Source organism: Pundamilia nyererei, unplaced genomic scaffold, assembly GCF_000239375.1.
Source record: "Pundamilia nyererei isolate P.nyererei 1_Seehausen unplaced genomic scaffold, PunNye1.0 scaffold00063, whole genome shotgun sequence".
Classification (NCBI taxonomy): Eukaryota; Metazoa; Chordata; class Actinopteri; order Cichliformes; family Cichlidae; genus Pundamilia; species Pundamilia nyererei.
Window position 1 is genome coordinate 35357 of NW_005187464.1, and position 14696 is coordinate 50052.

Genomic DNA, 14696 nt, shown 5'->3' on the forward strand with positions numbered 1-14696 from the left:
GATCCTTATACAGCGCTTCCCTATACACGTCGAACTCCCGCAGGCACAAAGAAATTACGGAGGCTATCACTTATCACCTGACCAAAGATATGGCTCCCATCAACACTGTGCAAAACGAGGGATTTAGGAAAATGATCAACACCCTAGACAAACGCTACGCAGTGCCATCCCGCAACTCTTTTTCTATTGTTGCACTACCTGCTCTATACACGCAGCGTCGAGCAACGGTGGAGACGGAATTTCAAGCAGTACATTTTGTGGCAACCACAAAATGTGAGACATTTGTTGTTTTTATGTTTATTGTTTTTATGTTCAGTCTCAACTGTTACGAAGTTGATGTGCAGTTAATAAGCGCAATAAATATTTATACTGGAAAAGAAAATCGTGAGGGAATCGTGATCTCAATTCTAAGCAAAAAAATCGTGATTCTCATTTTATGCAAAATCGTGCAGCCCTAGTGTACACAATAGCCATATAGTGCATTGTGCAGAAAGAGGAAGTTAAAGGAAAGCATGAACATTTGATAACCACACCGTTCAGCCCAGCACACCTACTCCTGAACAAATACGAATAGTTTGTGTTACTGCATGCGACTGACCTTCTTACCCAAACTGTTAGATGGTATCAGTGGTATGCCAAGCAAACACAGCTGAACATGTGGAATGTCTGTCCAAACTGCAACCACCTCCAGTATGGCCTCTAGGGCTAAATGAGTGCCAACGCAGTGTTTTCTTTGTCATCTATGGTTGCTGTGACTATACACCTAACTATAACCATATCCTTTAATGAAAAGATGTGGCTTTCATTTGCATTCTTCTGTTTTTATGTATACATTTGTTATTAACATGGGCCACACCAGTGTAGACAGTAGGTTGTGTTGGATAAGTAACATTCAAATTATTTCTTTTAACCTCCAGAGACCCTGTGTGTTCATAGGGACTCATTATATTTGAGCTTTCCTGCACTTTCCCCTTTTTTCTGCTCAGTACTTTAAGCACTGTTCAGTTCACTGTGTTATGCTGTTGAATAAACTCATTGTCCCTATATGGGGTGGCTCTAGCTCAAGAGGGAGAGCAGGTCATCTGCTAATCTGAAGGTTGGTGGTTCGATCACTGCTGCAAGGCAAATATCCTTTGGTGTGCAATATCCAGGTTTGATGGATGCATTCATTATTACATGAATAGGTGTAAATGGTTGAATTAGGAGCGTTGTATAATGTGCTCTGAGTGCTCAGACAAAAACTGCTATATCAGAACCAGTCCATTTACCATATGAAGACATGTTTTTCTTTGTAATTACTCTGTAACAAAGTGATCACTTCCCTTTTGAAGGCAAAGTTTAGTTTATATACTTATCAGTCCAACTAATCACAGCCAAAAAGAGTTACTTTGACTGAGTTACCCTGAGCTGCTCACTTATTTCCCAAAGGCTCACAGCTAGTGGATGGATTCACATATTTGATTTGGCACAGATATCTAAATTTACGCCGGATGCCCTTTCTGATGCAACCCACCTATTTATCCACATGGAGTAGCTTGTCACCGCCGGGCTACATTTGTGCCCAAATCTTTTGCATGCAAGACAAATGTGTTAACCACTATCTAGGAGAAATTAAAAATGTACCAGGAACAAGAGCTCGGGTCTCTGGAGGTCAAGAAACCAATGCAGAATTGTCTGTCTCGTAACCTGCCTGAAATCTTGTGAGCAGACTTCAGAGCGTCTGAATTTGTTAACTTGATGGCTCAAAATAAAATTTTGAGGACTGGTTCATTTATTGGAAAATGGAAATGAGGCTGTAACTTGGATAATGTGCCATTGGAGTTGGTAGCTGCATCATCAGGCACAGGAAGCTGTTGATATAAATAAAGTTTATACTTATGATCTGGAGAAAGCAGTATCACTTCCAGATGTATCCATAACTCCCAGATGATTTCCGCCATGGTTATTGTTGCCTGTATTATATGGCAGCTGCTGCCTCTTTTCAAATCCATCCTCAGAGATGGCAGGATGTTATGTCTTTGCTTGTCGTCATAGTAACCTCTGTCCCTCTGATGTCAAACAGGAGAAGCACGTACAACCATCTCAGCAGCTGGCTGACTGATGCCAGAAACCTCACCAACCCCAATACTGTGAGTACACGCACTGAAATTAATGATTGTCTTAAGCTGCACACGTGTCTCCACAGCCTCGTCTCTGCACTCTCTTTCTGCATTGATTTCTCTTCTTTTAATTGCTTTAAGTTGTCGCTATGCTGTTTATCCCTTTGTCATCCCCCTGTTAGTCTTTTTGGAGCCACTCAGCCCTGTCCATTTCTTAAATAGGTTTTTCTTGGTAAATATGATTAGCTCTAAACCTTCCTGCTCTCACTCTCAGAGGTCTGTGTTCCATCAGGGAAGTGTGTTTGTGCAACATGACACTTCCTGTTCACATTTTAGATGGCAGAAAGCAAAAAGGGATGTTTCTGTATATCCAGTCACAACTATACACAGGCTTTGTATGGAGCTGTGTTATCCACTGCTCATTTTAATGACGAGTACAAGTAAACTTTACTAAGCTAATATGAACAGTATTAAGTTTTTGGTTTCTTTCTGGCACAGTCCACTTTAACAGAATCTGAACACTTTGAAGTTGTTAAATCTGGGACTTTTACTATGAAGTGAATCCATCAAGCTACACCAATATTATTAATCCTGCTAAACATTTACACAAAGGTGGTTATCAACTTAAAGTCAACATAGACTTTTACCTAGTTTAGTTGTGAACACAAACACAGAGGCAGTGTTGGCAGCATGTGATCAGTCACAAACACAGAGGTTTACTGGTATCAGAGCTGAATTATTTTACTAACAGAGAGCAAACTGTAATGTTAGATAAATCTGAAGAAGTTAAACACATGATGCTCAATGTTCTGAGCAGAGCTTCTGCAGCCAGTGTGTGAAAGAATACAGTATGAATAGGAGTATTAAAGTGCCATACAGCACTGCAGTTAGTGACAGTGTGCTACATAACTTATTTAAAGCCAGCATGGAAATTGCCCCCCAAAATTTTTTAGTTACATACGTTTGAGTAATCCCCCATCTTTAACTCATCGGAACATCTGACAGTATTTATAATTAAATTCAGTGTGACTAGGCTCTTTTAGAGCCAGTGTGAAAGAAGATGGCAAGTAAAGAAGAAATAAAATCCTATAAATCAATAATAATTATTATTCATAATTAATTTTATATGCAATCAACAAGTTGAAGGGTTAGGGGTGATATTGCTATACTAATACATGTTTAAAAAAAAAAAATTAAGAGTTTCTTGCATGTGTAACATTGCTTGCAGCCATCCATTTTTTTTATTTTTTTTTATTTATTTTGATGCTTGTCACAAAGAGACAAAATCTTTAGACGGTCCCTAAGAAAAAAACAACCCAAAAACCCACTTTCTTACAAAGATCCACCAGATCTTCTAGGAATTATAATGTTGTTGTTTTTTTCAGAGGACTGATTGGTGAGCGGGCGCTGATTTCTGTACAACTTGATCTCTTATCTAATATAAACTTCAGCATAAGTTACCATGGTGATGTATCCTGGGAAGTGACCCCACTTCTAAACACTAAAAAGACTGGAGATAACAGAATGTGCTTCACAGAAAAGGCCTCAGGTTGAGGGAAAGAAATCAAAGAATTTGTTTTCATGTCCCTAAACAGTATATACAGCTATCCTTAATATATTTATAACAGATTAGAATAATTTTGATCAGTCTAATAGGTTAAATGTGTTTCATCTGAGCTGTAAAGATGAGGATTCTTCTAAACTTGTGTTAATGTTGTGAAACGGGCAGATCTGACTCCACTGACACGTGGTTTCTGATTTTGTTTGCATGCATACCAGAGAGGAGAGCGTCAAATCACAAATGAGTGTTCAGTGCACATAGCACTGTGGGCAGTGATGACTGTACATCTTCCAAAAGCAAAAGCCAAAACTACGCTGAGCTGTGAAATAGAACTGCTGTTTGCCAATTTTAAATACTTTAGCACAAAGTGGTGGCACTGTTGGTGTTGTCACAGGATCTGCCCCAACTCCCAACATCTGCCTGCCTTGGTTTTAGACGATATAATTGACGCGAGACAAAATACTTTACAACTCCACAACTTTATTAGTGCAAAAAACCCGCCATCAATGTATTTTCACTTAAAGTTCTACACACACAGTACGGTAATATTATGTTGAAGCACCGTACGTATCACTCGGCGAGGCTCCTGCCTACGATAGCCTTAATGCTCCGACAATCCATCAAGCGGTGCGGCTTCGTAGCTTACGAAAGTCGTATTAAAACATTTTTTTGACAGATTGTTGAGCGCCGTGTACCACATAAAATTGGTTTGGCACAACCAGAATTCATACATAAGGTGCACCGAATTATAAGGGGCACTGCTGATTTTTCAGAAAATCAAAGGATTGGTTTTAAGTGTGCCTTGTTTTCCGAAAAACACGGTAATAACGACGGCCCGCTAGCATGCTCCACCAAAAATTGTGCTTTGGTGTGTATCTGACGGACGAAACCCAAACTAGTTCATAACCACTGAAGTTGCAGCATTTTTACAAACCAATTGTGGTTCAGCTGTTTCATTCAACGATCCGCTTTTCCCTCCCACGTGTGTATGAAAACAAAGGCACTGCGCATGCGCATTTTAGCCATATTGTATCGCGATATTTCATTTTCTTATCATTGCCTAATATTGCCGGTATTAGCCCTAGTGCTGAACAATTCTGCAGTAAAAGCAAAAGAAATTGGCATGTAAAAGGTGGTGTACAGCAGTTTTGGTTTAGTCATTTTGTCACTCTTTTAGAAAGAAGTTCAGTAAATCTCTAATTACATCGCAGTTGCTAAGGATCCTGTTGAGCACACGTTCTCTCAATCAATATCTTAAAATTAGCTCAGCAACGTAGTGGAGTCTTCCTGGATTGCCCTTGGCTTTATTATCTCTCAAAGGATTAGACAGCAAATTTCTCCCAGACAAAGTGTCCAGGGGATCGTCTCACACTCTCTTCCCTTGTGTTTATCATTAGGTGATCATTCTCATAGGAAATAAAGCCGACTTGGAGGCCCAGAGGGATGTTACGTATGAGGAAGCGAAGCAGTTTGCCGAGGAGAACGGTGAGCGAGACGTCAACCGGTGCATGCTGGGAGGTTAAGGTGGAAAAGGGTTTCAGTGGGAGGCAATTCTGCCCATTTACATCTGTCTAAGAATAACTTTCAACAGGATAATATTCACGGGATTCTTAACAAAATGTCCACAAATATTGACACTAAAATGAGTTTTCTGTGATCTGTCTCTAAGATGGTTTTGATTTGAACTCTATTTTAAAAAAAAAAAAGGAGGGGGGGTGGGGGGGCAAAGCCAAGATTAACATCTTTCTGTTTACTTTGGTGGGACAGTAAATTCTAGGAGAAATGGAGCAATATTAATTAAAAGAGGGGGTGAATGATGACTTGGTATTTGAGGTATGCACACTTGGCGCTGTGTTTTAGTGACTCAGTCATTGTGTCTGTTTTATGTTGAACAGGTTTGTTGTTCTTGGAAGCCAGCGCAAAAACGTAAGTCTGCACAACTTCAGCTTTCCAGTTCCTGCAGAACAAGATCCGATCAGCCGTCTTCTGTGTAGCTCACATTTGTGTGTATGCCCTGTCTGTTCAGAGGTGAAAACGTTGAGGACGCCTTCCTGGAAGCTGCTAAGAAGATCTACCAGAATATCCAAGATGGCAGCCTGGACCTGAATGCTGCCGAGTCGGGGGTTCAGCACAAGCCCTCGGCCCCTCAGGGCGGCCGGATAACAAACGAACCACAGCCCCAGAGGGAAGGCTGCGGCTGCTAATGACCAAGCAAAAAGCCCCTTTGCCCCATTTCTCCCACTGTCTGTCTGTCCCACCCCCCACCCCCTTTCCTGTCCTGCCAATCCCCTCCATTCCATCCACCACCTCCGTGCATTCACACCCCATCCCACTGCACCAGGTGCTGCGTGAGAGCAGGGCTGCGGAGGGAAGGAACAGAGGGGGGTGAATATCGACTTGGGCCAGGCTGAGCTGGGCTTTGTGGACTACATCTCCCCCTTCTCCTCCTCCTCTTCCTCCTCCTCTTTAGTCTCGATCAGTGTATTGTCATCCGATAACTCTTCTTCTTCCACCCCCCCACAAACCTCTCACACCATTCAGCCTAGTTCCCTCCATCATAGTATCATAGAATCCACCACACATTACACAGGTCACTGACACTTTAGATAGATGTAATGTTCATACGATAATGATAAAGCAAGACTGTTTTTTTTATGTTGGATTTTATAGCTATATGCGAAATGTAAACACTGCGTTAAGTTTCATCCACCACCAATCAGTTGGAACTAAATTATATTCCCAGAGTCCGCCTCCCCTGCATGGGTTACATTTCCTGTATTTTATCAGCACACGCAAATGTGATATCTCACTCGTGCTTATTTGCTTGGGAGCAGAACGCAATGGTGATGAAGTCATGTATCAAGCAGCCACACGGGTAGACGCTCTTAAGCACACGTCCAGGAATGTGTAGTTGAGGGAGCTTTTTCCAGCGGTCTCGATTCAAACCTGCCTGTGTCTTTTAAATTCTGCTTTCTCTGCTTTGGCACAGTCCTTTGCCAGATGTGGCAATGCTGATATTCTCAGAAAGAACGAGGGGGGGGGGGTCTAGAAAACTAGGAATTACCCAGAAATTCTTTGTGGATTATTCCCCGGGCCTCTCCACTGAGTTATTACATGGAATATTGGGTGTTTTCCAGCTTGTCTGTGTTTGTATAGACTGAGCTAAAATGACACTTTAACAACAACAGCCACCCTGTGACTTTGTTTTTGTCACACAAAGATTTTTTTTATTTTGCACCAGCTCTTCTTCTTTATCTCCCATTTCACACCCAAACTCTCCCTCACGTCATGTATAACAAGATTGTCTTTACCAGCATTTTCTTTGTCATTGTTTGTTGCCTTATTATTATTAATGTTATTACTCTGGAATCTTTGTTTTGCTGCACTTGCTCTTCACACTGCTCTCTGAATTCAATTCGATTCAATAAATCAGCTCTTTTAGATTCATTGTCACATTTTACTGAAACAAATAACTGAAGTACTTGAGGTAGTCGACACGGTCACAGTATCTTAAATGGCCAAGTATTAGGAGCAAAGTCCCGACTGTTTAAGTGGAAAAATATACTCGTCCCTCCTGTATAATCAGCAAAGCCGCACTAAAGAGCCCATTTCTTCTGCCTCCTATAAAGCGACACCAAGCAGTGTGCCCCCCGAAACATGACAAAAGAAAAAAAAAAACTGTCTCCTTTTTCAAGTACGAATATTTGTACCATAGTGTTTCCCCGATTGGACAGCTGTATATATTGCTTCTTAACTACTGGTGATGACCTCGCTACTGTACTTTGAATTTAGAAATTTATTTGGTCGCTCTGCCAATTTCTGTACAGTTGGTGTGCTAGTGGGTTGCCTGTAATTCATGCTTGGGGAAAAATTCTGTAACATAGTTTCTATTAATAAATGTATGTAAAGGACAGATAACTAGACACCCTCCCCCATCACCCCGTCTGCACACTACTGAACCTGCCGATTGGTTGAGGGGTGAGGAAGCGGATTGAGATGATGCGCAAACTATTTATGTCTGCCTTGATTCTTATATCTGTAACGGAGCGGAGAGTGGGGCACTCTGTTTATATTCTGTTTTCTTTTTCCACCCCTTCATCGCTGTCTTAACTCTTTTGGGGAGTGGGGGATTGCTTTGTTATCGTGGGAAGTGGGCCGGCCGGGTCTTCCTTTTATTTTATTTTTTTTCCCTGTGTCCCCCCCACCTGTTCTGCAGTTTGAGTGACCACTTCCTGCTTTTGTCTAAGTACAAAAAGAAACGTACATATGTATAAATTTTTAAGGAGCTGTGCTAACATTTAAATGCGTTCTCTTGCGTGTATATGATTTTAAAATGTTGACATTTTGATTTTAATGAAAAAAATACTCTAGACAGAAAAAAATAAATTATACATAACCTGTTGCTGTGTCCTTTTTTTTTTTTTTAAACTGTGGCGGCAAATGAGAAGAGCACTTTTAATATCCTGTCTACTACAAGCAAAGAGCATCACACCGTTCCAGTTTGTGCTGGAGGTATCGTGTTAGCACAAGACACTGTCTGAAATTTTGCAGTGACAAGAAAAAGCTCTACCTAGATGTTATCATACTCTAACCATTTTAGGTGGGAGAGAAAAGTCAAATGGTTTCTGAAAGATCATTTCTTTCACTTCACAGCCAAAATGACCAAATAAGCCGTACACAAAATGTATTTCAAGTAGCACAACTGCTTTGTTTTTATTGCAACGAAAATTGCACCAAGGGGAGAAAAGGGAGGGGGGGCGACATTTACAAGTGAAAGTTTGTGTACAAAATTGGCGAGCAGGCTTGGACACAAAATTCGAGTAGTGGTATGGTTGGTACAGGAAGTTTTTCGTCCTTTTTTTTTTTGTTTTTTTTAAAAGAAGCCAACACTGACAGTACCATGTTGAAGTCAAGGCAACTAGCAGTTGATTTTTGTCCTCAGGCATCGCAGTCAGACGGGGCACACGGGGATGACACGACAACACAAATACTGACACTGTGCGAGAGATGCAAGTGAGGAAAGAACGTGGTGAAAGTGAAATCTGACGAGTTCTTTCAGTCCGTATTGGTCACCTCCTCACATCATTTTGTAGCACAGCAAGTGATAGCTCCATAAACATTTTAGTCCAGTGTTTCCCCCAGGATTTTTTTTCCTCTGGGGTGAAAAGGCCTCAAAATAGCATTCAGACCATTCGAACATGCGAGGAAGGCCCGTCAGAGTCGGAAACGCTGTTTCAGTCTGTTACCCCCTCCTAACAGATCAGACGGCGTGCTGCTGCGGGGCCAGTCTGCTACTGATGGCTTTTATGACATGTAGTGAAAGTTGAATCAAACTTGTTTAGTAAAAAGAAGTCCAGTCTAAGGACAATGCAAATCAACAGATCCACTGAGAACCCTGGTCCCTCTCCCAGTATAGACTGGAAACAAAGGTTTTTTTTTTTTTGGTATGGCAGACATGGAAATCCAAGAAACACGCCTAAAAACAGCCATTCTCAACCACGTTTCTGCACTTGTAAAGTGTCAAGAGTAAGAACAGCTCTGCCGGTAAGTGTTTAAGGCACTAATTGTTACCCAAGTGTGCAGAAAAGCAGAACTGTGAAGGCTAGAGGCTCATCCTGCCTCATTTGCTCGCTCCCATTATAACATTATGGCACGTGGTTGCAAATACTGCAGAAGAGCATTCATACAAAAACACTGACACAATTCCATCACTCAGCACACAACCAGACATTGATGGCATTAAAAAAAACAAGAAAATGTAGGGGCATGTGGGACAAAACACAGAGTCTTACAAACACTGTGAGAAAAGTTCCTTAACGCTTACATTTAAAAATGGCATTTGTGTTACAAAGGCAAACTACAAGATGAGGTTAAGCATTTTTGTTTTTGTTCACTGTTGTCAGCATTAATGATTTAAAAAAAATGAAACACTAACAGTGATGGAAACAATTATCACAGGTCTTTTCTTTTAATACTCGAGTCAGTGATAAAGGGAAGAAACCAAAAACATAAGACATGATCATTTCAAAAAGAAAAATCAACCATGAAAGGTTACGTTGATGAAAGATTTGGCCCCTCGCCTCATGTGAAGGCCAAATGACAGTGTTTATTCATAGTTAAGGCTTTTCAATGTTACAGACTGTCTGATGGCATCTACATAAAGCTTTCTTTGATTCAGTCCGGAGTAACCACATGCTTAAGTGTTTCAGAACATACTAGAGTATGTGTGAACCTCCACCTCTGCTGCTCTCCAGCATGAGCTGGGCCTGGGTAACAGTTGGCCCACATGCATGGAGAGGGGGGGGAAGGGTAGTGTAACATAAAATGTTATCATTTTTATGTCTGATAGTGTCATATTCTAGGCGCTACCTCTGAACAATGTCACTGATCTCTTTGACGGAGGACAGCAGCTTGCTGAAGTCCTGCTGTGCACTCGAGCCCCCCGTGGCATTGGGGCAGATCTGAAGCTCTCGCAAGCTGCTCTCAAGCTTGTTGATGGCCTCGCGAAAGGCAAACTTGTTCCTCATCTGCTGAATGGAGTCAACATAGCTCACGCAGTACTTTGACAGGTTCTTGCCGGCCTCCAGCACGGCGCTGTGGCTACCCGTTTGCTCGGAGTTGCGGGAAATGGCGGCGCGGAGCAGCTCGGTGCCCTCCAGCACCATTTCGCGTGTCACGGCTGAGTTTGGAGTGCGCTCGGAGGCCTGGCGGGGTGCAGTCTTGCGGAGGGAGGATCGGGTTTTCGCTAGAGGGGTGAATGCAGTAGGTGAATTTGGATCGTTGGGGGAGGTGAGGGGAGAAGACAAACCTCCAAGGCTCTGGCTGGAGGGGGAGCTGGTTACTGAAGTGGAAGAGGCGGAGGTCTTTAACGGTTGAGGTTTAGAGGTGGAGCCCAAGGGCAGCTTCTTGGAGGCCTCACTCAGGGGTAAGCGGGCTTGGTCACTGGGAGTGGCTGTGTGGTGGGGATCTGAGATGGAAGGGAGGCACTTAGCTTTGATTTCTAAAGCAGTCGGGGAGGGGAGCTCTTGAGTGGGGCTGCGGGAGACCTTGCCCGTTTTTGCATTAGTGGGTGGTGGAGGTGGGGCTGGCTTGGGTTTCTGTATTTTTACTCGATCCCTACTGGAGGAGAACTCCGTGTGCTTGTTTCTGCGAGCCCTGCATTCTTCTCCAGCTGCTCCCATAGGAGGGAACACATTGGGCTTCAGAAGCTCGGCATGCAGAGCGCTGGTCTTGGAGCTTTCTGGCCCTGACACACTGGGTCTCTTCACCACCTTAGGTGTCAAAGCCTTGGGACTGGAACCAGGACTGAGATCATTATCTCTGCCTAAGAAGGTGGATGAAATATCTGGAGATGTATTCAGGCGTGGTGGGGGAGTCAGGGTGCCCATCCGTGGCGCATTCTCTCCTTTCTGCTGCTTTCGTGGCAGAGCTGGCTTGCCCCCGACGGTGCCTGTGTCGAAGCGGCGATGGCTCAGATCTCGCGGCAGTGTGACAGACTTACATTCTGTGCCATCTGAGCCAGTGGGCATGGACCAGAAAAACCTAGAGTTAGAAAAGGGTTCCTCCTCACTAGGTGGAGTTGTTGCTCCCTTTCCACCTGGGCTAGTCACTACAAGAGGTAACTTCTTTCTAGGGCAAAAAGGTACTGGGTAGGTAGGAGCCCCATTAGTTATACCTGCTGCTCCATTATTATTCGTACTGTGGAGGCCATGTATGGCGTCATTAATGCCCAATGATGCCCCGTTGTTAAAGATGTCACTGTCTCGAGGATCTTGAGTAACGCACCTCCTGTCAGAGAGGCAGTCTCCTTTAAAAGAGGAGCTGCGTGTGGGAGGAGTTGGCGCACTCTTTTTCTTTTTCTTGATGAGGCTGAGAAAGCCACGCGTCTTGTCCTTGTCCTTGGGCAGCAAGCGATCGTCCTCATTCAGGTTGCTGTCCAGGGGGGGGCGCTCTTTCCTGGGGAGCATGGGTGACGACACAGCCCCCTCCGTTTCCAACAGATCTGTGGAAGAGCATAAAAGAACCAGGGGACTATCAGCAAAGGCAATCAAACAACTATAGATTTTTATTTGTACTTTTTTCTAAAAAAAAATTTTTTTTCAAGAAAGCGTAAAAGCAAGCTCCACCAGTGTGTCTGCCAAACATATTTAGAGCAATGTCAGGGCAAAGAGAAGGGCAGGACAGCAGATCATGTATAATTAAGTCCTCACAGCTGGAGAAAAAATGCTTTGGTGGGAACAATCCTTATTATGTGGTTACAGCCAAACAATTCAGTAAGAACTTGATCTTGCAGGTTGTCAAAAGCTCAGACCGTCTTTACTTCAAAGGGAAATTGGTGGTGAGACATTGTTTCATTTTACCCACAGAACGTTTTGTGGTCTTTAATTCTTACCGATTATTAAGATTATGAATGTGAGCATCAAATACTGCACTACTTATTTCAGGGTAATGTAAATAAAGTGTGAAGGTATATTTAACAACTAGCAATAAAGGCACCAGGCATACTCTTTAAGTTCATGTCACCTGGGCTCTCTGTATCTCGGCTGTCTATGTTGCTCTTGCGAGGTCTGGTCTTGGTGGGCAGCTCCGGAGCCTGCTGGATGGAGCCTAATGTCTTCTTTCCTTTCTTTCCCAACTCCTTTTCCACCTCTGAAATCACAAATACAAGAAGGTTTGGACATATTAGCAACAAACAACAGGCTTGAGTGTGTTTACATCAGAATATCTATGTAACACACTCAAGCCTGAGGAGTATCAGAACAGTTTGCCCCAAACTGAAGAGGTTTTAGACAGAAAAGAAATGGACACTGACCATCAGAGATGCTGGATTCCTGGAACATGGTCTCAAAGGCTTGGTGGGTTTCAGCAAAAGTTGGACGTTCTGAAGGGTTCCACTTCCAACCTGACAAAAAGAAAGGGAAAACAAAAAGTTATTCCAAAACAGAAGCGTGCCTTTAATCATGTTTTTACAAGATGGGTTGTGGTACTCACAGGCCATCATGAGCTCATAGACCTTCTCGGGGCAGCCCTCTGGTCGATCCATACGATAGTCTTTTTCTAACAGTTCATAGACCTGGGACAGGTCGATGCCAGGGTAAGGAGACATGCCATATGTGGCAATCTCCCACAGCAGCACACCAAATGCTGCAGGAACAAGTTGAACAAGACAATAAATCAAAAAAGAACAAAGTCAAAGACTACGAATTGAGATCACGTGAGGAATATGTGCAAATTAGAATGAGGGAAATTAAATTTGTTTCACATTGTTTAACAGCAGAGTAAAAGACAGGAGCTCACCCCAGACATCAGACTTAATCGAGAACTTGTTGTAAGCCAGACTCTCTGGAGCTGTCCACTTGATCGGGAACTTGGCCCCGGCATGAGCCGTGTAGGTATCTCCAATCATCAGCCTGCTCAGGCCAAAATCTGCAACCTTCACCAGGTGGTTCTCCCCAACGAGACAGTTACGGGCTGCCAAGTCCCTACAGAAGAAAAAGCAGTTATGAGAGGAAGTGATGAATGGGAAGCTGTATAGAAATGCTGACTTTGAAAATGAGAAATGAGAATTTATTAAGCTGATATGAACCCAAAAGAAAAGAAACAACAGAACAGCGGTGTGTTTTGTTAGAGAATCCTCTCAGGTGCCATATTTCTACAGATGAGTTGTGGGGTAAAAAAAAGAAAGAAAAAAAGAATAAATTTACAATTGCAAGCTGAGTCGTGTCAGGCTTAAAAATTAAAATCCAGTTTCACAAATATGTAAGTCATAAATCATATCATCGCTTCCAAAAGATACGGCTGGACGTGCCAGAACAAACAAGCTTTGCTACAACATCGACTTGTCTGTGATACAATGAGAGTGTGAGAGGAGCACTGCTCAGGAAGGAGAGGGGAGGAAAAAAAGAAAAATAAGAGAAAATGAGATATGAGGTCAAAGGTGTTTTTTGTCCCTTCCAGCTTAAAACTGAAGATGGGTAAAAAAACAAAAACAATAAAAAAACATCTGTCTTATAAACCCAGGACAGGTTAGCAAGTTTGCTTTTTAGGCCTTCAAACCCACCTGTGTATAAAGTTTTTTTTCTCCAGGTATTCCATGGCAGAGGAGATCTGTGTGGCCATGTGTAGCAGCACCACAGCATTGACCTCCTCTCTGTTGCACTCCCTCAGGTAGTCCAGCAGGTTACCGTGGGTCATGAACTCTGTGATGATGTAGAACGGGGGCTCCCGTGTGCACACGCCTGCCAAAAACACGAGTCCCGCAACACAAATCATCATCTCACAGCTTTTCTTGGGTGCAGTTTTTATTCCAGATGCAACCCCAAAGTGAACCATCTCTCCTCCTGGCTTGTTAGGCAAACACGTGTACTCATCTACACTATGGAGCCACTAAAAACAAAATACATCATTTCTAGCAGAAGATTTTGCGTACATGTGTTACATTTAAACAGTGTTTATGTAAAACCCCCACATTAAAGCAATGATTGTTGTTTTTAGTCACATACCTAACAGCTGCACCAGGTTAGGGTGTTTGATCTCTTTCATAACCGCAGCCTCCTTCAGAAACTCCTCCACCTCCATCGTATCCTCCTACACAGTTTATGGAAAGAAAGAAAAAAAGAAAGTGAGGACAGGAAAGGATGGCTGGGTGCAGTTGCATCTGTGCTACACCAGATGGTAGCATTATTCAGCCAAATTAAAACCATGGCTTGGAATGTTAATATGTAACACCAGTAGTTGTCAAAATGTTTCCACATGAGTAGGTCGATGCTAATCTTCTCTGTCTCCGTACCTTTAACGTCTTGACTGCCACGGTGAGGTTGTACTTCTTCCAAACGCCTTCGTACACTTCCCCATACTGGCCCCCTCCTAGTTTATGCTTCATAGTAATGTCAGTGCGCTCCATCTCCCACTTATCGTAGTTGGGAGAAACTCCATAGATGGTGGGCTTGTTACGCTTCGGCGCTGGGTAGTGCAGTGTCGTGATGAGGCCGTCGGCCACGGTGGAATGGTGGTGCACCAGCTCGGCCAGTGTGTTG

General features: G+C 43.0%; 2 protein-coding genes across 2 annotated transcripts in view; one reads left to right on the forward strand and one right to left on the reverse strand.

Annotated features, from left to right (window-relative positions):
* Positions 1–8032, forward strand: part of rab14l (RAB14, member RAS oncogene family, like) — an 18426-nt gene extending 10394 nt beyond the window's left edge. Inside the window, exons 5-8 of the mRNA XM_005735170.1 lie at positions 2063–2129; positions 5058–5145; positions 5556–5586; positions 5687–8032. Of these exons, the coding sequence (XP_005735227.1) occupies positions 2063–2129; positions 5058–5145; positions 5556–5586; positions 5687–5864 (364 nt within the window). The 3' untranslated portion in view covers positions 5865–8032. The remainder of the gene's footprint in view (positions 1–2062; positions 2130–5057; positions 5146–5555; positions 5587–5686) is intronic.
* Positions 8033–8343: 311 nt separating this feature from the next.
* The window catches only part of abl1 (c-abl oncogene 1, non-receptor tyrosine kinase), a 32305-nt gene continuing 25952 nt past the window's right edge, over positions 8344–14696 (reverse strand). Inside the window, exons 5-12 of the mRNA XM_013911405.1 lie at positions 14450–14696; positions 14163–14247; positions 13721–13898; positions 12958–13142; positions 12652–12804; positions 12473–12562; positions 12184–12309; positions 8344–11662 (exon numbers count right to left, since the gene is read on the reverse strand). The exon at positions 14450–14696 is cut by the window's right edge and continues 2 nt beyond it. Coding sequence (XP_013766859.1) covers positions 10026–11662; positions 12184–12309; positions 12473–12562; positions 12652–12804; positions 12958–13142; positions 13721–13898; positions 14163–14247; positions 14450–14696 — 2701 coding nt within the window. The 3' untranslated portion in view covers positions 8344–10025. The remainder of the gene's footprint in view (positions 11663–12183; positions 12310–12472; positions 12563–12651; positions 12805–12957; positions 13143–13720; positions 13899–14162; positions 14248–14449) is intronic.